Here is a 22352-nt window from a genome sequence, read left to right on the forward strand (position 1 = left end):
GATTTTGTTTGTTATTATATTCTTTTTGTGTGTTTGTTTCCATCCTTTGCACAGTTGATTTAAAATTTGGTTTTGTTCATGTTAATGAACGGGTGTGTTTTTCACCTAATTGATTCACCTGTTTCTTTGATGTGTTTAAATATTCGTTTGGAGACCTTTCTCACGCATTCCATGATTAAGCCCTTTTAGGGTGAAACGCGTAGGAAATTGCTCCTCTCCATATGCCTCTTTATGTCGTTTTTACCTGATGGTAAGAAGATTTTACATTCTCAATAAAGCAATTATTATTTTATCTCCTGGAGACGCTGGAAAAATCCTTCTTTATGTCGTGCATGCACTATACACCCGGGTCAGGGTGTTTCCGTGCGTCGGAGGTGTGATCAGGGGTGAGCTGAATAACTCTTGTTTGTTTAAGAGATTGTATATGGGATGTGCGTTCGTTTTGCCATCCTCACTTCAGCATGACACCAGGCCTGGGTATTGTAGAAGTTGTATCAACTTTATTATGTATACAGTCTTGAGTTCTAAACTGGCCACAGTGATGCTAATACAACTAATATGGATAGTCAGTGTTTTTAGGTCTCATAAATAGTTGGGGATGCTCCTGCATTCCAAAATGAATAATTGTAACATCAGGACAGGTGACACAAATATTAGTTGTATTATCTCCACCGTCGCATCACACTGAACTCAAAGTGTAAAGATCATACAAGTTGTGTGTATGTATAGTCACCTGGTCTTGAGTAATATTAAATGAAGGATGCACAAAACACAGCATCATGAATTCAATCATACACCTGGCCAGTTGATTATTATATTGAAATGTAAAAACACAGAGTGCACTCGGTACAGGTATCAACAAATGTTTTTTATTAACATACACACAAAAGTAAACTTTGTTACACCATTTGGTCTTGCCAGGCCACCCGTCCTAGATCTGAGTTGAAGTAGGCCGCAAATTGGTCCCTCATTTGGCCTACTTCAACGGATGACCTGAGAGGGTGCTGATTAAATTCAGGCAAGGGGTTAGGAGCGGCATCATCAAGTTCAAAGTTCGGGTGCTCTCTAACCATAACAAAATTGTGTAGAACCAGACAGGCCTTCACCATCTCATCCACTGTTTCCAGTTTCAGATTAATGGCTGTGGTTAGAATGCGCCATCTAGAGACAAGTATACCAAAGGCACACTCTACAGTTCTTCTTGCCCTGGTCAGCCTGTAATTAAACATTCTTTTGTTATGGTCCAAGTCCCGGCTGGAGTAGAGTTTGAGGAGGTTTTGACACATCTGGAATGCCTCATCCCCAACCATTACAAAGGGCTGTGGTGGACCTTCGGTGTTGGGAAGGGGACGTGGCATGGGGAAATTGAACTGGTTGCCATACAACCTCTGGCCCATGTCCGAGTTCTTAAAAGCCTGGGAGTCATTCCCACACCCAAATGCACCAATGTCCACTGCAACAGACTTACAGTCTGCATCAGAAATGGCCATGAGTACTATAGAGAAGTACTTTTTATAATTATAGTACTCTGATCCAGTTCTTTTGGGCTTTATAATCCGGATGTGTTTCCCATCCACCGCACCCAAACAGTTGGGGAAATTGCAGACTGTCCAGAATCTTTCTGTATTTTCAATCCACTTTTCCACGGTGGGGAGGGGCAGAAATTCGGGACAGAGAACGTCCCACAAAGCCCGGCAGGTGTCCACAACTATTCCCGACAAGGTGGAGATTCCAAGCCGGTACTGTATGTGCAGTGAAGAGAGGGTCTCTCCAGTAGCCAGGAATCTGGGAAACAGAGAAACAACAAAAATTAATATTTGTGTATCTGGATTTTTACAACACCAATAAATAAAATTACAGACAACAAAAAAAGGCACAAAAATAAATATGCAGCCTTTTCTTTACTACATGGCATAAAAATAATACTGCAGCCTTTGATTAAGTACATGGAAGAACAATAATTCTGCCAGCTTAGAAATAGTACATCTGAGAGAACAAATAAAATTAGGCAGGCGTTGTTTTTTAAATACGTACCGTAAGGTGACCAGGAGCCCTTCCTCCGGAGGAATCGCATGACGGAGCTGTGTGCCCTGTCTCCGGATGGCATCTTGGACACGACCAAGCAAATACATGAAGCTTTGTTGGGACATCCGTGTGTAATCAGTAAATTTATCCGGGTTTGCCTGTAACTCGCTGTAGAGGGTGTGGTATGCTCCACGGCTCTCCCGGAGTTCAACAAACGGATGTATCCACAAACGCCGCCGCTGCCGCCTTCGCAGTCTCTCTCCCTTTGTTGATGGCAAGCAACTGCATAAGCATGAGCCATCCTGATGTCCAGATCCAAGTTGAAGTGAAAACTCTTCCAGCGCAGATCCATGTTGTCAAGAGAAAATTCAGCTGTAAGCTGGGTCTATATAGAGAATTTCCATAACACATGCCCACTGCTGTCCCATTGGTGGTGTCTGTTGCAAGAATTTTTCTAGAATTTTCCTCCTGTGAGTGTGACACCATGCGCATAAAAAACGCATACGCATGGAAAACGCTTGAAAACGCATGCAAACGCTGCGGATTTTTTTGCTTACCGTGCACGATAATGCGACAAAAAAAGCAGCATATACATGCGTTTGCATGCGTTTTTGTCACGCGTTTGATATGTGCACCAAAAAAGAGGAGAAAAAGACACCACTGCAACAAGCGCACACTAAACCAATTAGAAAGAAATATTTATTGATACAAAAGAGTTACATGTTAAAAACATAGTAAAAATATGGTGAGCATCCCACAATACATAACAGTAGAATATGGCATATACAACATATGAAACCTGATATAATAACCCATGTGTAATCCATATGTGATCCTACCCTACTGCACAATATCACAGCCATCACCCTATAGCTAGGCTCATGGAGACCAAGGCCCTAATATTGCACAATAACCGCATAAAGATGCATGGTTTAGGCATATAAGCCATAATAAGCCACACAGCAAAAGATGGCCAAGATAACCAACCCAATGCTCATTTATGCCACATCAGACAGTCTCCAAAAACGCTATGGGAAAATAAGGCTGCAATAAGAAGATATATGAAGTGGGTACTACACCCAGGACCATACCCCACGCGTATCGCCACAACCCGTGCGGCTTCGTCAGGGGAAGTAACTGACCATGGTCCCAGCGCTTTAAATACCTTACGGTATCTTCCAACAAGAGGGGGGGCACTGCTAGACCTAATATTAACCAACAGGCCAGACCGCATATCAAATGTAAGGGTTGGGGGTCTCTTGGGTAATAGTGATCACAAATTAATAAGTTTTCATGTATCCTTTAATAAGATGTGTAGTGGAGGGGTTACAAGGACACTAAACTTCAGGAAAGCAAATTTCCAACGGATGAGAGATGATCTTGGTGCAATTAACTGGGACGATATCCTGAGACATAAAAATACACAAAGAAAATGGGAGACGTTTATTAGCATCCTGAATAGGACCTGTGCAAAATATATACCATATGGGAATAAACATGCTAGAAATAGGAGGAAACCACTATGGCTAAATAGAGCTGTAAGGGGCGCAATAAGAAATAAAAATAAAGCATTTACAGAATTAAAGCAAGTAGGTAGTGATGAGGCATTAACTAAATACAGAAGATTAAATAAATTCTGTAAAAATCAAATCAAGACAGCAAAGATTAAGAGAGAGAGACTCATTGCCAGAGAAAGTAAAAATAATCCCAAAATATTCTTTAACTACATAAATAGTAAGAAACTAAAAAAAAATGATAGTGTTGGCCCCCTTAAAAATAGTCTGGGTGAAATGGTGGATGAGGAAAAAGCCAATATGCTAAATTACTTTTTTTCATCAGTATTTACACAAGAAAATCCCATGATGGATAACATGATCAGGGATAAAAATTCTCCATTAAATGTCACCTGCTTAACCCAGCAGGAAGTACGGCGACGTCTAAAAATCACTAAAATTGACAAATCCCCGGGCCCGGATGGGATACACCCCCGAGTATTGCAGAAATTAAGCACAGTCATAGACCATTATTTTTAATCTTTAAAGATTCCATAATAACAGGGTCTGTACCACAGGACTGGCGTATAGCAAATGTGGTGCCAATATTCAAAAAGGGGACAAAAACTGAACTTGGAAATTATAGGCCAGTAAGTTTAACTTCAACTGTGGGTAAAATCCTGGAGGGTTTTCTAAGAGATACTATACTGGAGTATCTGGAGAAGAATAACCTCATGACCCAATATCAACATGGGTTTACAAGGGACCGTTCCTGTCAGACTAATCTGATAAGCTTTTATGAAGAGGTAAGTTCCGGACTGGACCAAGGGAATGCAGTGGACATGGTGTACATGGACTTTTCAAAAGCTTTTGATACGGTGCCACACAAAAGGTTGATACATAAAATGAGAACAATGGGGATAGGGGAAAATATGTGTAGGTGGGTTAAGAGCTGGCTCAGGGATAGGAAACAAAGGGTGGTTATTAATGGAGCACACTCGGACTGGGTCACGGTTAGCAGTGGGGTACCACAGGGGTCAGTATTGGGCCCGCTTCTTTTTAACATATTTATTAATGACCCTGTAGGGGGGCATAGAGAGTAGAATTTCAATATTTGCAGATGACACTAAACTCTGCAGGGTAATCAATACAGAGGAGGACAATTTTATATTACAGGAGGATTTATGTAAACTAGAAGCTTGGGCTGATAAATGGCAAATGAGCTTTAATGGGGATAAATGTAAGGTCATGCACTTGGGTAGAACGAACAAGATGTATAATTATGTGCTTAATTGTAAAACTGGGCAAAATAGTCACTGAAAAAGACCTGGGTGTATGGGTGGACGACAAACTCACATTTAGTGGCCAGTGTCAGGCAGCTGCTGCAAGGGCAAATAAAATAATGGGATGCATTAAAAGAGGCATAGATGCTCATGAGGAGAACATAATTTTACCTCTATATAAGTCACTAGTGCGACCACACTTAGAATACTGTGTAGAGTTCTGGTCTCCGGTGTATAAGAAAGACATAGCTGAACTGGAGCGGGTGCAGAGAAGAGCGACCAAGGTTATTAGGGAACTAGGGGGTCTGCAATACCAAGACAGGTTATTACACTTGGGGTTATTTAGTTTGGAGAATCGAAGGCTTAGGGGTGATCTTATTACAATGTATAAATATATGCGGGGACAATACCAAGAGCTTTCTAATGATCTTTTTACTCTTAGACCTGTGACGGGGACAAGAGGGCCTCCTCTACGTCTGGAGGAAAGAAGGTTTAAGCATACTCACAGACGCGGATTCTTTACTGTAAGAGCAGTGAGACTATGGAACTCTCTGCCATATGATGTAATGAGTGATTCCCTACTAAAATTTAAGAAGGGACTGGATGCTTTTCTTGAAAAGTATAATATTACAGGGTATATACACTAGTTTCCTTAATATTGCGTTGATCCAGGGAGCTAGTCTGATTGCCGTATATGGAGTCGGGAAGGAATTTTTTTCCCCAATGTGAAGCTTACTGTTTGTCACATGGGTTTTTTTTGCCTTCCTCTGGATCAACATGTTAGGGCAAGTTAGGATAGGATATGGGTTGAACTAGATGGACTTAAAGTCTCCGTTCAACCTTAATAACTATGTTACTATGTATTTTGGGCATGTGAGACTGATATGTCCGAGTCCCAGTGGCTGCTTGTCTTGCGACTGTTAGACAGCCGCAAAACATGAGGATTGCCTAACAAACAGGCCATTCCCGCTGTGTTGCAGCTGTCTTACATCCGTGAATCATGCAGACACTGGGACTTGATCATATTATTCAAGCACGCCCAAGAAATTCGGATAGCAGTCGCGCGTGCTCGGATTACAGGATAACCCATTATCTGAGCAATTTCACTCATCACTAGTAATCACCCTTTCCCTTCAAGACAGAATAATTTGTTCTTGGTATATTTGCACAAAGTTTTGGACTAAGTGACATAGTCAGGTGTATGAGTAACCAATTATGCCAAACAGGTGATAAAGGTAATCATTTCATATGAAGGTTGAAATAGTCATTAACGGAAACAAACCGCTGTGTTGGAGGCTTCAAACTGGCTGAGGAGCAGCCAAACTCTGCTACAGAGGTGAGGTTGTAGAAGACCTTTTCTTGTCACAGGTCCTACACTATGGTAACCCTGAGCACAGCACCAAGACAGCAAGGTCTCTCCCAGGCACAGATTTAAAATCTGACTGGTGTTTCGATATCTGCTGTTCAAGCTGAACCTGGAAGAATAGGTGTGTTTTTTAGGGCAAAGGGTGGACACCCTAAATATTGATTTGATTTCAATTTTTCATCTGTTTAATCACTTTGTGTTTAGTCAATATTTATATTATGCTTTTTCTGATTTCTATGCATTATTCTATATATTCTTTTTTCTAATATTTATAGGGCACTCTCTTTTTTGGGAATGAGCATCTGCCTGGCTCTGATGTTTATTTCTTCTTGGTATTATGCTCTTGTGGCTATGCTCATTGCTGGAATGATATACAAGTACATAGAATACCAGGGGTAAGCTTTGTCTTTTTTCTTACAATATTTTTTTCTTAAACCCCCAAGGTGTTTAAGTAGCATACACTAATGAGTCTAGTAATATATATTGTGACAATACTGCCTAAATAATAAGTAAAGAAATACAAAAAAATAGCTAATGTGTACAAACATCAGATAACAGGTGAAATTATTTCTCGTACTTTGGTCTTTAGTGGCCCAAACTCCCCCTTTCTAACGAGGTAGGTTAATGAAAAAAGTGTTAGTTGTGAAAATCACAAAATCAATCAATGTTCAAAGTGTAGCTGCTGCTGAAGGGTACTGCAGATCAGCTCCTATTCAAATGAATAACCTTGGAAACAGCAGAAAAATATATTTGTGAAGTAATAGCTTACGTCACGTCTGTAGCAATGCTTACCACACTGATACAACCGCAGTGCTTATCTCTGCTACCCAAAGAGGGCTAGACACTTTGGGTGTTTAAATCTGATTTTTTTTTTTTACTACATTTCCCCAAAAGTCCCTTTTTTTTATTTTTTAAAAAAGGAAACTTTCCAGCAGATTGGAGCTTTCCAATATTGCAGCCATATATGTTTTACTCTGAAACGTTATTGCATTTTTGAGAAAATATACTAATGAACAGCCATCCAGGAACCATGTGTCTCCTTTGACTAGTCCTCAGCAGGTCCCCGGTCTCTTAAACTGACTGGTCCCTACAAATGTGTGTTTTTAATGGTCATAGGTACATAGTTACAAAGGTTGAGTTAAGACACAAGTCTATCAAGCTCAATGTCTCTTCACAAGTAATACATTCTCTATCACTATTGTTGGGCTTATCAACATAAGGGCACAGTCAGACGTTCCCATAGCAAGGACGACGATTGCAGTGCTTGGACCGGCCGGCGGCAGGCATGACCGCTAGTATTTCTGTGCAGCTGTCACACTTGGATTAGTAGATCCGCTGGCCAGTCTGAGCATTTGATGCGATTGTCGTCCATGTTATATATATGGCCGTCTCACTGCGCCCTAACAGTTGAATTTTAGCCAAAAATTGTGAGATTTCAAGTTTCATTAACTTTGGCATAACATTTTTTTTAATGATCATTTAATTCACAGAGCAGAAAAAGAATGGGGAGATGGAATTCGTGGACTCTCTCTTAGTGCTGCCAGATATGCCTTGTTGAGACTAGAAGAAGGACCCCCTCATACAAAGAACTGGAGGTGATCCATGTTTTTCTGTATAATGATATAACTCATTTCTTAAGAATGCATAATGATATTTTAGCTGCGTTTTTTGTCTCCTATTGGCTTATCAGGTTTAAATAAACTACTTTGTTTTGGGAACTTCCTGTACTCTGAATTGTTAAAACCATAGTGATGGTCCTGTGCGGATTAAATGCTCTTTGATTGCCTTTAAGCTGCAGAGAAGCACAACATCTTAGACTAAGAAAAATAAAAACGTTCATAAATTCATGTACCGTATATACTCGAATATAAGCCGAGATTTTCAGCCCATTTTTTGGGGCTGAAAGTCCCCCTCTCAGCTTATATTCGAGTCATATACCTGGGGGTTGGCAGGGGAGGGGGAGCGGGGGTGTCACAGGTCATACAATATATATGTATATAGGTGGGCACCACGGAAAATATGACATGAATATGATAACTGGGTGCAACACTGGGCCAAGTAGATCAAATGAAAAAAAGAGAGAAAAGAGACACAGGATAACATGCACGCAACAGCAGAATGTCCATGTGAAAAAAGGCTTTTATTGACATACAATAGCCAGAGAGATCCAAGTGTACAATAAAAACAATTAAAAACCAACAAATGAAACAAAAGTGGGCAGGTGGAGAACACATGCAGTATACAAAGGAAGAAATGTTTTATATAAATAAGTGTTTAAAAAAAATGCATTCACAACAATGCCCTCTGTCACCATATAATATGCATAAATTGTTTAGTATAAACATATGGACAATTTGCAGCAATGAAGTCCGATCAGTAGGTATGTAAACAATCCAAATGATTACCATGCAAGTCCATAGATGAGGGAAGGCAATTGCTGGATCACATGAAAATTACCTAAGCATACTCACACTGCCCACAGAACCCAACGCGTGTCGCTGCTAACCTGCAGCTTCGTCAGGGGAAGTAGCCAGGAATGATATCAAGTCCCCTTTAGACTGAGTGCAGACGGACTTTTTAGCCCTGCGGATTTTTCCGTGCAGAATGGAAGAAATCCGCAGGTCAAATGACCTGCATTTTTCCTGCGGATTTCTTCCATTTTTCCTGCGGTTTTATTGCGGTTTTTGTGCGGTTTTCCACTGCGGTATTCCTCCTGCGGATTTGGTGACGGGAGATGGAAAACCGCACAAAAGAAGTAACATGCTGCGGATTTTGTACCGCAGGAAAACCGCGCGGAAAAATCCGCAGCGTCTGCACAGCGTTTTTTTTTTCATTGATTTTAAGGCTACTGTACATCACAATGCGGATATGCAACGTTTCTGCGCGGTAAAATCCGCTGCGGATCCGCTGCAAATCTGCATCGTGTGCACACAGCCTGATAGTACAATTGCAATTGTAATCACTACAGGGCACTCCGACACCTGAGTGCGGTGTCAGCTGTGTGATGAAGATAACCTGAGTCCAGAATGAGTCATGATGCCTGCGCAGTAGATAGCATTGTATTCCTGAGAGATTGTGAACAAGACACTAGCAGTTCAAAAGCCAGAGATCAGGAACCAGGAGGTGCCCCACATGTAACAAAGCTGCTGCTCTGTAAGCCAGGCAGGGAGGGGGGAGGGTGGTTTTTAACTCTTTCTCCTCACATAGCCCAGCACCCAAGAATGACATCAGTGCTTCATAACATAAACTTATGCTATCAACCTGGAAAAATAAAGTGATAATAGAGCGCCAGTACCTTGCAGCAGTGTCCATGCTCAGAATCACTTGTAATACAAAAATCAATGCAAATGCTAAAAAGAAAAAAAAAAAAAATTAATGCACTAATGACATGGAAACTGCACCTAAAAAACTGCAGCATGTGAACCATGTATCCTAAAAATGGTGGAAACGCAGACAATCAGCAAGAAATATATATACACCTTTAAATATATCAAAATGATAATGCAATTTCATGGATTACAACAATCAGGTAACCAATATAAACAGTAGGGAAAATATCAAAGATGAAAAAATATTCCATAAAAATCGATGATGCCATAATTCATAGTACCAAACTGAATGGTCAATTCTGTAACAGTAACTATCTTTCTAATCAGAATGCATATTCAAAAAACTCACAGGATATTCAACACAGCAACCAATGTGATGGATGGTATAAATAAATCCTATCATGAGGAAAAATTATTTCTTTTTTTCTTTTCTATTTTCCTTTAGATGGAACTAGAGGGCCTATCAAACCCAAACTATCTTCATCACACAGCTGACGCCGCACTCAGGTGTCGGCGTGCGCTGTAGTGATTACAATTGCAATTGTACTATAAAGGGGATTTGATATCATTCCTGGCTACTTCCCCTAACGAAGCTGCAGGTTAGCAACGACACGCGTTGGGTTCTGTGGGCAGTTGTGAGTATGCTTAGGTAATTTTCATGTGATCCAGCAATTGCCTTCCCTCATCTATGGACTTGCATGGTAATCATTTGGATTGTTTACATACCTACAAGTGACTATTAGACTGATCGGACTTCATTGCTGCAAATTGTCCATATGTTTATACTAAACAATTTATGCATATTATATGGTGATAGAGGGCATTGTTGTGAATGCATTTTTTTGAAACACTTATTTATATAAAACATTTCTTCCTTTGTATACTGCATGTGTTCTCCACCTGCCCACTTTTGTTTTATTTGTGGTTTTTAATTGTTTTTATTGTACACTTGGATCTCTCTGGCTATTGTATGTCAATAAAAGCCTTTTTTCACATGGACATTCTGCTGTTGGGTGCATGTTATCCTGTGTCTCTTTGCTCCCTTTTTTTCATTTGGTGTCACAGGTCATACTTACCCCGTCCTGGCTCGGTTTCTGCAGTCCCGTTCTCCCACGGTCTCCCTTCCTGCCTTCAGCGGTCACATAGTACCGCTCATTAAACTAATGAATATGTGCATATTCATGAGTGTAATGAGCGGTACCACGTGACCGCTGAAGGCAGGAAGGGAGACCGAGACTGCAGAGACCAAGCCAGGACAGGGTAAGTATAGGCTATCTTCACCTGTCCCTCGGTCCATCGGTGCTTGCTACTGTCTGATGTGTCCTCTTGTCAGTTGTCAATGACATTCAGACAGCAGAGGGCGCGGTGCCGTGGTTAGTGCGCGTCGTGCCCTCTGCTGCCTGAACGTCACTGACAGATGACGTGGCAGACAGCTGCGGCCAGCGATCAGCGATGGACGCAGGACAGGTGAATGTCTCAGGTGCCGGGTCCTGAGGCAGCAGTGACACCGGCACTTGGCACCCAGCGACGGAGAGGTGAGTATGTCGTTTTTTTCATTTTTATTTGCAGCGGCAGCATATGGGGGCATAATGTATGGAGCATCTTATGGGGGCAGCAAATGGGGGCATGATATGTGGAGCAGCATATGAGGGCATAATCTATGGAGCAGAATATTGGGGTATAATGTATGGAGCATCTTATGGGGCAGCATATGGGAGCATAATATATGGAGCAGCATATGGGGGCATAATCCATGGAGCAGCATATGGGGGCATAATCTTTGGAGCATTTTATGGGGGCATAATCTATGGAGCATCATATGGGGGCATAATATATGGAGCAGCGTATGGGGGCATAATCCATGGAGCAGCATATAGGGGCATATTCTATGGAGCATTTTATGGGGACAACATATGGGGGCATAATCCATGGAGCATCTTATGGGGGCAGCATATGGGGGCATAATCTATGGAGCATCTTATGGGGCAGCATATAGGGGCATAATCTATGGAGCATCTTATGGGGGCAGCATATGGGGGCATAATCTATAGAGCATCTTATGGGGCAGCATATGGGGCATAATCTATGGAGCATCTTATGGGGCCATAACCTTTATGGAGAAGCATATGGGGCATATTATTCTAGGGAGCATCTTATGGGACCATTATTAACCTTTGTGCAGCATTATATGGGATGTATTTTGTATGGCGCATCTTATGGGGCCCATCATGAACTGTATGGAGCATTATATGGGGATCCTGATTCAATATGGCTATTCAAAAACATTCATCCTACTGATGTCTCAATTAATTTTACTTTTATTGGTATCCATTTTTATTTTTGAAATTTACCAGTAACTGCTGCATTTTCCACCCTAGGCTTATACTCGAGTCAATAAGTTTTCCCAGTTTTTTGTGGCAAAATTAGGAGGGTCAGCTTATATTCGGGTCGGCTTATACTGAAGTATATACGGTATTTTTATTTTAAATTGTACCTGTTAAGATAAACCCCTTATCCTGTGAATGCATTAACCCCTTTCTGACATCCGACGTCCTATCCCGTCCACGGTACCCGGGCCCGTATGACCTTGGATGAGATAGTTCGTCAAGCCCTTTAATGCGATACCATCACATTAAAATTCCGACGCCATCTCACCTTACGGAAGATGGCGTCGGCCTCCCGGGCTACAATCCGGCCCCCTGGCATCCAGAGCGCTGTACACACATCCCGCAGCTGCAAAACTTGGAAAAGTGACACGCGTCACTTATCCAAGTGCCCAATCTCTCTTAATCCACCCCAATCCCCCATCCCCCTTCCCCCTATTTTTACCCCCCTCCACCCCCCTTTTGCGCCGCCTCCGTACGCAGCCGCTGAGCGTTGATCGGTGACGCAGTTCACCGATCAACACTCGTGCTCCTTTTTTTTTTTTCCTTAGCCCCCTTTGCACCACCTCCGTACACACATCCTGCAGCCGCAAAACTTGCATAAGTGACACACGTCACTTATCAAAGCTTGTGCCTGCCGGTTTAATTTTTTTTTACCCCCTTTGTGCCACCTAACTTCAACCCTAACTGTTGATCCCTGCCCAATCTCTCTTCATCCGCCCCAATCCCCCATCCCCCTTTTTTTACCCCCCTCCACCCCCCTTTGCGCACCCGCTGAGTGTTGATTGGTGACGCAGTTCATCGATCAACACTCGTGCTCCCTTTTTTTTCTCAGCCCCCTCAGCGCCAACTCCGCACACACATCCCCCAGCTAACAAACTTGGATAAGTGACACAGTTCACTCATCAAAGTTTGTGCCTGCAGTTTTCCTTTTTTTTTTTTTTTTTTTACCCCCCCTTGCGCAACCCCCGTGCGCACATCCAGCAGCCTAATTTTGATAAGTGACACTTATCAGAGCTAGGGCCTGCTGTTTTAGACTTTTTTCCACAGCTTTTTCTTTACAGAAAGTTTACACCAATCACTACCCCCCCCACATACACATACAGTTTTCAATAAATTGTACACCCAAGCACCATATTTACACAATAATCTAATCAAATTCATCCCAACAGCGCTATTCAATGGAGGAGGCATATGCTATACTTGCCTCCGACACTGATAGCGAGGATGATGATCCCACTCTTCTTTATTTTTCAGATTTTTCATCCTCTTCCTCTTCCCCCTCCTTATCTTCCTCCTCGGGTCCTGTAGAACCACCACGCAGATGCTCCAGGACAGAAGATGAGGCAGCGCCCACCATGCCCGCAGCTGACCCAGTGCTCCCCGTATGGACCTCGCCCCCCCGAAAATTACGAGCCACTGATTCCTGACTTTGTGGCAGAATCCGGAATCAAGTTTGACACCACCGGCCTCACACAAATTGACTTTTTCAAAGTCTTTTTCTCTGAGGATTTTGTTAACTTCATGGTGGAGCAAACTAATTTGTACTCTCGTCAATTTTTTGAGCAAAACCCGCGTTCATCATTTTCAAACTGGTCTCCTTTAGACGCAGTTGAAATGATGCAGTTTTGGGGCCTGGTCCTCCATATGGGGATCCTGAAGAAGCCCGAACTTCGGCTATATTGGAGTGTTGATATTTTATATAACACTCCAGTGTTCCGAATGGTCATGGCCCGGACGCGTTTTGAGGCCATCCACAAATTTCTGCATTATACTGATAATGCACAGTGTCCCGCACGAGGTGACCCCAACTTTGACCATCTTTTCAAAGTTCGGCCGGTCATCGAACACTTCAACAAAAAGTTTGCTGAGGTGTACGTGCCCCAAAGGGACATCTCCGTGGATGAGTCCTTGGTTCACTTCAAGGGAAGGCTGCAATTCCGTCAGTACCTGCCCAGTAAGAGGGCCAGGTACAGAATCAAACTCTATAAGCTGTGTGAGAGTGCCTAGTGTACGAAGGGAAGGACACCCGGATTGAACCACCTGAGTGTCCTCCTTTCCTGGGAGTGAGTGGGGAAAATTGTGTGGGATTTGGTGCACCCATTGCTGGATAAAGGTTATCACCTCTACACTGATAACTATTATACTAGCATCCCACTCTACAAATCCCTCTCTGAGCGAGGTACCGCAGCCTGCGGTACTGTCTGCAAAAATCAGAGAGGCCTCCAGAAGACGTTACTTGGGCAGATGCTCCGAAAAGGTGAGAGCAGAGCCCAATGTAGCGACCACCCTGCTGGTGGTCAAGTACAAGGACAAGAGAGATGTCCATCTCTTGACCACCATACACGGTCATGGCAGTACTCTCTGCACTGTACGGGGTACCTCTACACAGGTCCGCAAACCGCCATGTGTAGTGGGGTACAACAAAAACATGGGGAGCGTTGATCTCTCCGATCAACTCCTCCAACCGTACAATGCATTGAGGAAGGCCAAGGTGTGGTATAAAAAGCTGGTCGTGCACATCGTCCAAATGGCAATGCGCAACGCATTCCTGCTGTCACAATGTGCATGCCACACAGATACGTCGTACCTTCAGTTCCAGGAGGTAGTGGTTAAGGCCCTGATGTTTGGCGCTCAGGAAGGAGCGGGCCCCAGTACTTCTGGAACTGAAGGTGCTCGTATTGTACCAGGTCAGCATTTTCCGGGGGTGGTCCCTCCAACCCCAAGAAAAGGTAAGCCGCAAAAAAGGTGTCGAGTGTGATAAAAAAAGGAATACGCAGGGACACCATTTATCAATGTGACACCTGCCCCGAAAAACCTGGCCTGTGTATGAAGGATTGCTTCAAGTTGTACCACACCTCCATGCAATGCACTACTAATTTACATTAGAGTAGTTGGGGGCACATCTAGATTTGTTCTTTGGGGGTCTAGTATCCAAAATGATGTCAAATGTGGGTTTTTTTTCCTGTTTAGGCACATCAGGGGCTCTGCAAATGGAACATGACGCCAGCAGACCATCAATGTCTGCATTCCAAAATGTCACTACTTCCCTTTCGAGCCCCGACGTGTGCCTAAACAGTTTTTTCCCACATGTGGGGTACCAGAGTACTCAGGACAAATTGGACAACGACTTTTGGGATCCAATTCCTCCTGTTACTCTTGGGAAAATTAAAAATTGGGGACTAAATGATCATTTATGTGGGAACAAAACAGGATTTTATATTTTCATTCCCGGGCATTATAATCTTTAGTGAAACACTTGGGGGTTCAAAGTGCTCACCACACATCAAGATAAGTTCCTTAGGGGATCTAGTTTCCAAAATGGGGTCACTTATGGGGGTTTCTACTGTTTAGGCACATCAAGGGCTCTGCAAACGGAACATGACACCCGCAGACCATTCCATCAAAGTCTGCATTCCAAAACGTCATTACTTCCCTTTCGAGCCCTGACGTGTGCCCAAACAGTAGTTTTCTCCCACATGTGGGGTATCAGCGTACTCAGGAAAAATTGGATAACGACTTTTGGAGTCCAATTTCTCATGTTACCCTTGGGAAAATTAAAAATTGGGGACTAAGAAATCATTTTTATGGACTTTTTTTTTTTTTTTAATGCCTGGGATTATAAACTTTAGCGAAACACTGGGGGGTGCAAAATGCTCACCACACATCTAGATAAGTTCCTTTGGGGGCTAGTTTCCAAAATGGGGTCACTTGTTGGGGGGTTTCCACTGTTTAGGTACATCAGGCGCTCGTCAAACGCGACATGGCGTCCGATCTCAATTCCAGACAATTTTAGGTTGAAAAAGTCAAACTGCGCTCTTTCCCTTCTGAGCCCTGCCATGTGTCCAAACAGTGGTTCACCCCCACATATTGGGTATTAGCGTACTCAGGACAAATTGGACAACAACTTTTGGGGTCCAATTTCTCCTGTTACCCTTGGGAAAATAAAAAAATTGTTGCTAAAAGATCATTTTTGTGACTAAAAAGTTAAATGTTCATTTTTTCCTTCCACGTTGCTGTAGTTCCTGTGAAGCACCTGAAGGGTTGTTAATCTTCTTGAATGTAGTTTTGAGTAGCTTGAGGGGTGCAGTTTTTAGAATGGTGTCACTTTTGGGTATTTTCTGCCATATAGACCCCTCAAAGTGACTTCAAATATGAGGTGGTCCCTAAAAAAAAAATGGTTTTGTAAGTTTTGTTGTAATATTGAGAAATCGCTGGTCAACTTTTAACCCTTATAAATTTCCTGACAAAAAAAAATTTTGTTTCCCAAATTGTGCTGATGTAAAGTAGACATGTGGGAAATGTTATTTAGTAACTATTTTTTGTCACATATTTCTCTGTTTTAAGGGCATAAAAATTCAATTTTCGCCATATTTCTGTTTTTTTCATAAATAATCGCAAGTTATAGCGAAAAATTTTACCACTAAAGTGAAGTACAATATGTCATGAGAAAATAGTCTTAGAATCGCCTAGATCCGTTGAAGCGTTCCAGAGTTATAACCTCATAAAAGGACAGTGGTCAGAATTGTAAAAATTGGCCCGGTCATGAACGTGCAAACCACCCTTGGGGGTGAAGGGGTTAAGCGAGGCTTCAATCTAATAACAGTGGATTTGAGCAGAGTATAGTCATGACTGCTCATTGCTATCCCCCAAAATTTGATTCTGCACATTGAAGAAAATTGTTTTGTTTTTTTTTACGAGTGAGAATAAAATAGACATCTGAATGAGGCCTGATCTGAGAGGATCCCCTTATTTCACATCTTGGCTTAAAATGAGTTTATATATGAACCTAAAGGTTACTAAACAATAATGTATACTGTTAGATATTGAAGATTTATTTCATAACAGTTTTGACTCTGTTTTCTACAAGGTTATATACCTTATAATTAACAATGAATGAGTAAGATTTTAAGGCTGGGTTCACATGTACCGGAACTCTCGCGGAAATTACCACGAGAATTCCGGAATTCCATTCCGCGTGAAAATCGCATTCTAAATTCCCGCGATTTTCCCGCAGAAAAACTAGCATTTTGCAAGCGTAATTAGCTTGCAGAATTGCTAGCGTTTTCCAAGCGATCTGTAGCATCGCTTGGAGAACTGATTGACAGGTTGGTCACACTCGTCAAACATAGTGTTTGACGAGTGTGACCAACTTTTTACTATTGAGGCCGCCTATGCGGCTTCAATAGTAAAAGATAGGATGTAAAAAATAATAATTAAAAAAAAAAAATTATTGTTATTCTCACCTTCCGACGTCCCGCGCAGCCTTCCCGCCTCTCTCCACGCTCCCGGTCCCAGTAGTCCTTTGCGCGAATTACCGCGATGATGTCCGTTCTCGCGGGATCGCGACATCTCGCTGTCATTCGCGCTGACGTTGCACGAATGACCGCAAGACTTCGCGATCCCGCGAGAACGGACGTCATCTCTCGCAAAGGATTACTGGGACCGGGAGCGTGGAGAGAGGCGGGAAGGCAGCACGGGACGTCGGAAGGTGAGAATAACAATATTTTTTATTTTAAATTCTATTTTTTACAGGGATATGGTACCCAAAGCCCGGAGGACAGTCTCCTCTCCTCCGGACAGTGGGTACCATCCGCAAATGTTCTGCTTACTTTTCGCATGGTGTGCACAGCCACATGCGGAAAGTAAGCAGAGCAATGCATTCCTATGGGTGCGGGATCGCCGCGATTCCGTTAAATTAATGAGCATGCTGTGTTTTTTACCGTGAAGCGATTCTGCCTCGGTAAAAACCGCAGCATTAGCACAGCATTGCGGAATCCCATAGGAATGCATGGGATGCTTATTTTTCACGTTTTCGTGGCAAAATCGCGCGGTTAAAACTGCCGCGGAAACGCGAAAAAGCCGCCACGTGTGAACTCAGCCTAATGGGGATTTTCTGGAGTTGCTTTCCTGCACACCATCAGCATACCTGTGATCAGAATAAAAATCATCTGTTACTTATCCTCCCCAGATTTTGCACTGCATTTCTGTCTTTGCTCTGTTTATTGTTTACTAGCTGGAGCCAATCGCTTCAGTTGTGTGCCGCCGGTAACGGGACTGGGTCACGGCGGTCTGAGTGCTGCTCAAGTCCGATTGGGGATGCACGCCTGCCTTTGTCATTTGTGGGGTTAATAATAAAAATAATTAAAAGGATTGTGACGCTAGTTGGGATGTTCAGTCTGGTATGGCCGGGCACTCATGAAGGTCCCTGGTAATTAGATGGTTGTGGAAAGTGCCAGATGATTAACCCATTTCATACTAGGGCTGGCTTCCAGGGGAGTTTGAGCAGGAATGGTGCAGCAGAGAATAATTAGCGTTAGATAAGGTAATGATCAGTTTGCATCTTTTTCTAAAGTTCTGCAAACCGTTCCAGAAGCTTCTATGGTCAGGCATGCATGGTGAAAGTTCAGTTTTTCTGCTGTGACGTAGTGTATCCTTCCTGATGCAAATTATACAACTGGTAATCGATTTCTTGGACCCCCAGGGGTCCAAGGTAAATAGTTATTGGATCCCTGATCCCTTCCAGCGAGCAGGCAGCTCGAATCCTGTGTAAAACACTTTCTATTACAGCAGGGTCCCTGCTTCTATGCGCTGCTGAGGTCCTGGGCAAAAACAGACTACTGCTCATATATGAAAACCAAGAAGTCATTCAGTTTAGCAGGGACCCTAGAAGTCTCTGTGGTCTAGGGACTGATACCCTGCCTGGTGCAGCTTATCCTGGCAGAGAGGGCATGCTCCACTTCCCTGACTGCAGACCTCCATGTTGCTACCTCTTCCTATATCTTCACTGCTCTGCACATTGCAACCTCTCAGAAGCATGGCCTCCTCCCCAAGGGATTGTGCAGACTTCCTGGCTCAGGCAAAAGTGCACACTCTTGCAGTAAGGGATCGAAAAAATGCGTGAATGAAACCAGCCCCCACCATAGATGGCAATACATAAATAAGTATATCACACATGCAGGCATTTTGTGGCGCTATAGACACGGGCGCCAATATGGCTTCTTGTGTTGTCTACATAGTTTGAAGTAATTTACTGCAGTGCTAGTTGATGTTACATCTCAGCTGCAGCCAGTATTCACCCACCAGAGCAATGGTGGAGATGCAGTACTTAACTTGGGGAGAGTTAGAACTGGTTATTCTATTTTTAATATCGGCATGATGAAGGCATGAAGAAACGTGGCGGTGGAAAAGCCCTTTTATCCTAAAACATAAACTTCTGTGTAGTTTGACATTACCTGTTAAATATATTGGGTACTATGCTCACATTTGGTAGAAGTGAAAAAAAAACCTTTGACACTGCGCAAGGATGAATTAATTGTTTTTAATGAAATCAGCCTTTGAGACAGATTAATCTGCCTTCTTGCCTTTATCAAGGTAATCTGTATAAAACGTAAATAGCATAATATAAGTCCAAGGTCAAATATACAAAGGTTACATATCTGATGGCCGGTACGGAAATGAGAACATGACCATCTCATACAAGTTGAAGAAAATTAAATGCTGTTTCTTGGCTACAATAAGAATCTATTCGATATTCAGGTGGCTGTTTTATTGTTCGAGAATAATCCCTGTAAGGCCGGAGTCACACTTGCCGTATGAAAAATTGGTCCAATTCTCTTGGCCGAGAATCACACCAATGTTCTCCGTACGGTGATCCGTGTGTAGTCCATTTGCAATGCGATGATGCGATTTCCTCGCATCTATGTATCCGTATGACATCTGTATGTGATTTTATTGCAGCCTTGCAAAATGGACATATAACGGATCCATGGCCTGAAATATTTTAAATTCCTAATTATTGGCTCAGCAACAGGTTCCACCCTCCAATCTTTGCATTACAGTCCATGCTTGAGTTTTGATATTGCTGCTTAGTGTCAAACATGTCAGACAGGCTTACTTTCAACACTACTGAGCGGGTGCTTTTACCACTGGGTTTTGTCCCAACGTTTTGAGGAGCCATACCCAGTGATTGTGGATGCGAGGAGGCGGAGATGAAGAATGTGGATACATCCGCTCATGAGGCGACAGCTGACTAAAGGGCATTTCCACCGTCTGTATGCTTCTCTACGCAGCCATCCTGACAAGTTCTACCAGTATTGTCGGATGAGCGTGCCCACATTTGACATTCTGATGGAGGCTGTGCACCCCGGGATCACCTTCAAGGACACCAAGATGTGCAAGTGTATGTTCGCAGAGAAACGCCTTTTACTTACTTAAGGTATGTATTACTCCTCTGTGTTGATTTTGTTTTTTTTACTTGTGTATTAGGGGAATACACTGATACATTCCTTTGGTTGTAGTGGTTTGTTCCCTTTTTTGGTTAACAATTTTTTGGTCACATTTTGCCTTTGATATTTCATGCTGTTTGCAATTGTTCCAAAGGCATTGAATTGTGTGGTATTTTGTTTAGACAGGGCTTAGTTTACACTGCCCATAACTTTTAGGAAGTCCTAAACTGTTTTTCTAGGACGTCCCTCCTGACAGCGCCACCAGGAGGTTGTCCTTATCCTTGATAGGGACAGGAACACAGAAGAGGTTAAATAGCCCCTCCTTGCTAACACCCTTCAGTGTTTTTCATATCCCTATCAGGGACAGACGCAGAGGAGCGCAGAGGTGTCGGGGCGTCGGTACCCGGTGGAGCAGGAGCTCCCGGTAGAAGCTGTACCCTGTTGTGAATTCGCTTTCTGGCCTCCCTCTGGTTATTACTGAAGGTAGTGGAGCTGGTCAGATTGACAGAAGGGTTGCGAGTTCTCTTTCTGGGCTCCCTCTGGTGGTTACTGGAGGTAATGGAGCTGATCTGATTAACAGAGGCTTGCCACCTGATGAGGACGACGATTGGAGATCTGGGGTTTCAGATTGGGATTTAAGACAGCTGACTCCCTCTATCCCTGCTGGTGATTTTCTTCTTGCCTCCTGAGGTCTGATGTTCCCAGCTCAGTCCCTGCATGTTCAGCTAAGTGTTCATTTACTGTTCTGTTTGCTTTGATCTGGTTTTGTCTATCTCAGTTTTGTGTGGGTCAGTCAGCTCCGGCTTGGGCTGTGCTGAATCACCGTCCATATGTTACTGCTTGTGCCAGTTTGTTTTTGTCCCTTATTTAATTGGCCTTTTTTTGCTCTGCTTTCAGAATATACCAGAGTGCTGATATAGTGGGATGCATCAGACGTGTTGGACTTTTTGCAGGGTTTTTTGCGTGATTGCAGACAGTGTCTTTCCTTTCCTGTCTAGTCAGTGTGGGCCCCATCCTTTGCTCAGTCTATTTTCCTGCCTGCGTTTGTGTTTTCATCTTGTCTCACTGACAATATATGTTTGGGGGCTATCTATTCCTTTGGGGTCTGCTCTGGAGCAGTTTAGATTTCCCCTTTCTTGCTTTAGGCTTAGTTAGTTCTCCGGCTGTGCCGAGGCGTCTAGGATCATCGTAGGTACGCTCCACGGCTACTGCTAGTTGTGTGGATAGGATCAGGGGTCTGCAATCTGCTTAGTTACCAACCTCTCTGGTTTTCTGTGGCTTAGCTTGGGCTTGCTCTCTTCCTCAGTGACCCAATCATAACAGTACCCCTCTCCAGAGGGTTCGGAGCGGTGGAGTCCGGAGCTGGCATCCATGCGCAGCAGGCGCTGAAACCGCGAGAGGTCCCTCAGCCCACGGTCGAGCTGCATGCTCCCGATCCTCCTGCATCCCCCCAGAGGGCTCTGAGCAGCAGCTGCTGTTCCGGCTACAGGGCAGCCGGCGCCTCGTGCCCCTGACTTCCGGCGCGCCGCGTCATCGGGAGGCGTGCCAATGATGACCTCCGGGGGGCCTGTATAACATGGCGGCGCCCAGGGAGATGCGGCTTTCGATGTGAGAGAATCCACAGAGGCCAGTGTCGATTGAATTCCAGCTCCCCGTGCATAGGGGGTGTCGGGAGAGATGGGGGCTTCAGACGGGGACTGAGCCAGACGGATCGACTCACGTTCCAAGAGGGGCATGCACAGAATAGCCAGCCATGTCATGATCAACAGCAGCTGGGCTCAGAAAGAGGACGAATCAGATGTCTTGAAGCCGGGTAAGGCTGACTATTTAAAGACACACAGACTGACAGCACACTTGACTCAGTAAAGATGGAAAGTGTTGGCCGTCCAGACGTCCAGTCCCTAGAGCCAGCCCTGGACCATGCCAAGGAAGCACATAGGCAATCCACCTCAGCTACCAAGCGGAAGCCTAATAAGTGCCCCCTATGCTCAGCCAGATTCCCACCGGGACGTACAAAGAAACTATGTGAAGACTGAATATCAGGACTCCTCAAACAGGAGCAGTCCTCTCTCTTGGACAATATAAAATCTATGTTTCGAGAAGAGGTACAGACTACGGTCGCAGTACTCATACCATCACAGATCCGCAGCCTAAGAGGCCTAGATGGGAACCAGAACAGAGTTCGGAAGAAGGAGAGGTGTCGGACTACTCCGACCCAGACTCCGGTGAATGTTCTTCAGCAGC

General features: G+C 43.6%; 1 protein-coding gene across 1 annotated transcript in view; it reads left to right on the top strand.

The window, feature by feature from the left end:
- Window positions 1-22352, top strand: part of SLC12A4 (solute carrier family 12 member 4) — a 423457-nt gene that overhangs the window by 283137 nt on the left and 117968 nt on the right. Inside the window, exons 15-16 of the mRNA XM_073550797.1 lie at window positions 6443-6562; window positions 7658-7762. Of these exons, the coding sequence (XP_073406898.1) occupies window positions 6443-6562; window positions 7658-7762 (225 nt within the window). The remainder of the gene's footprint in view (window positions 1-6442; window positions 6563-7657; window positions 7763-22352) is intronic.

The sequence above is a fragment of the Dendrobates tinctorius genome, unplaced genomic scaffold, assembly GCF_039654945.1.
Source record: "Dendrobates tinctorius isolate UK_male_01 unplaced genomic scaffold, ASM3965494v1 ptg000170l, whole genome shotgun sequence".
Classification (NCBI taxonomy): domain Eukaryota; kingdom Metazoa; phylum Chordata; class Amphibia; order Anura; family Dendrobatidae; genus Dendrobates; species Dendrobates tinctorius.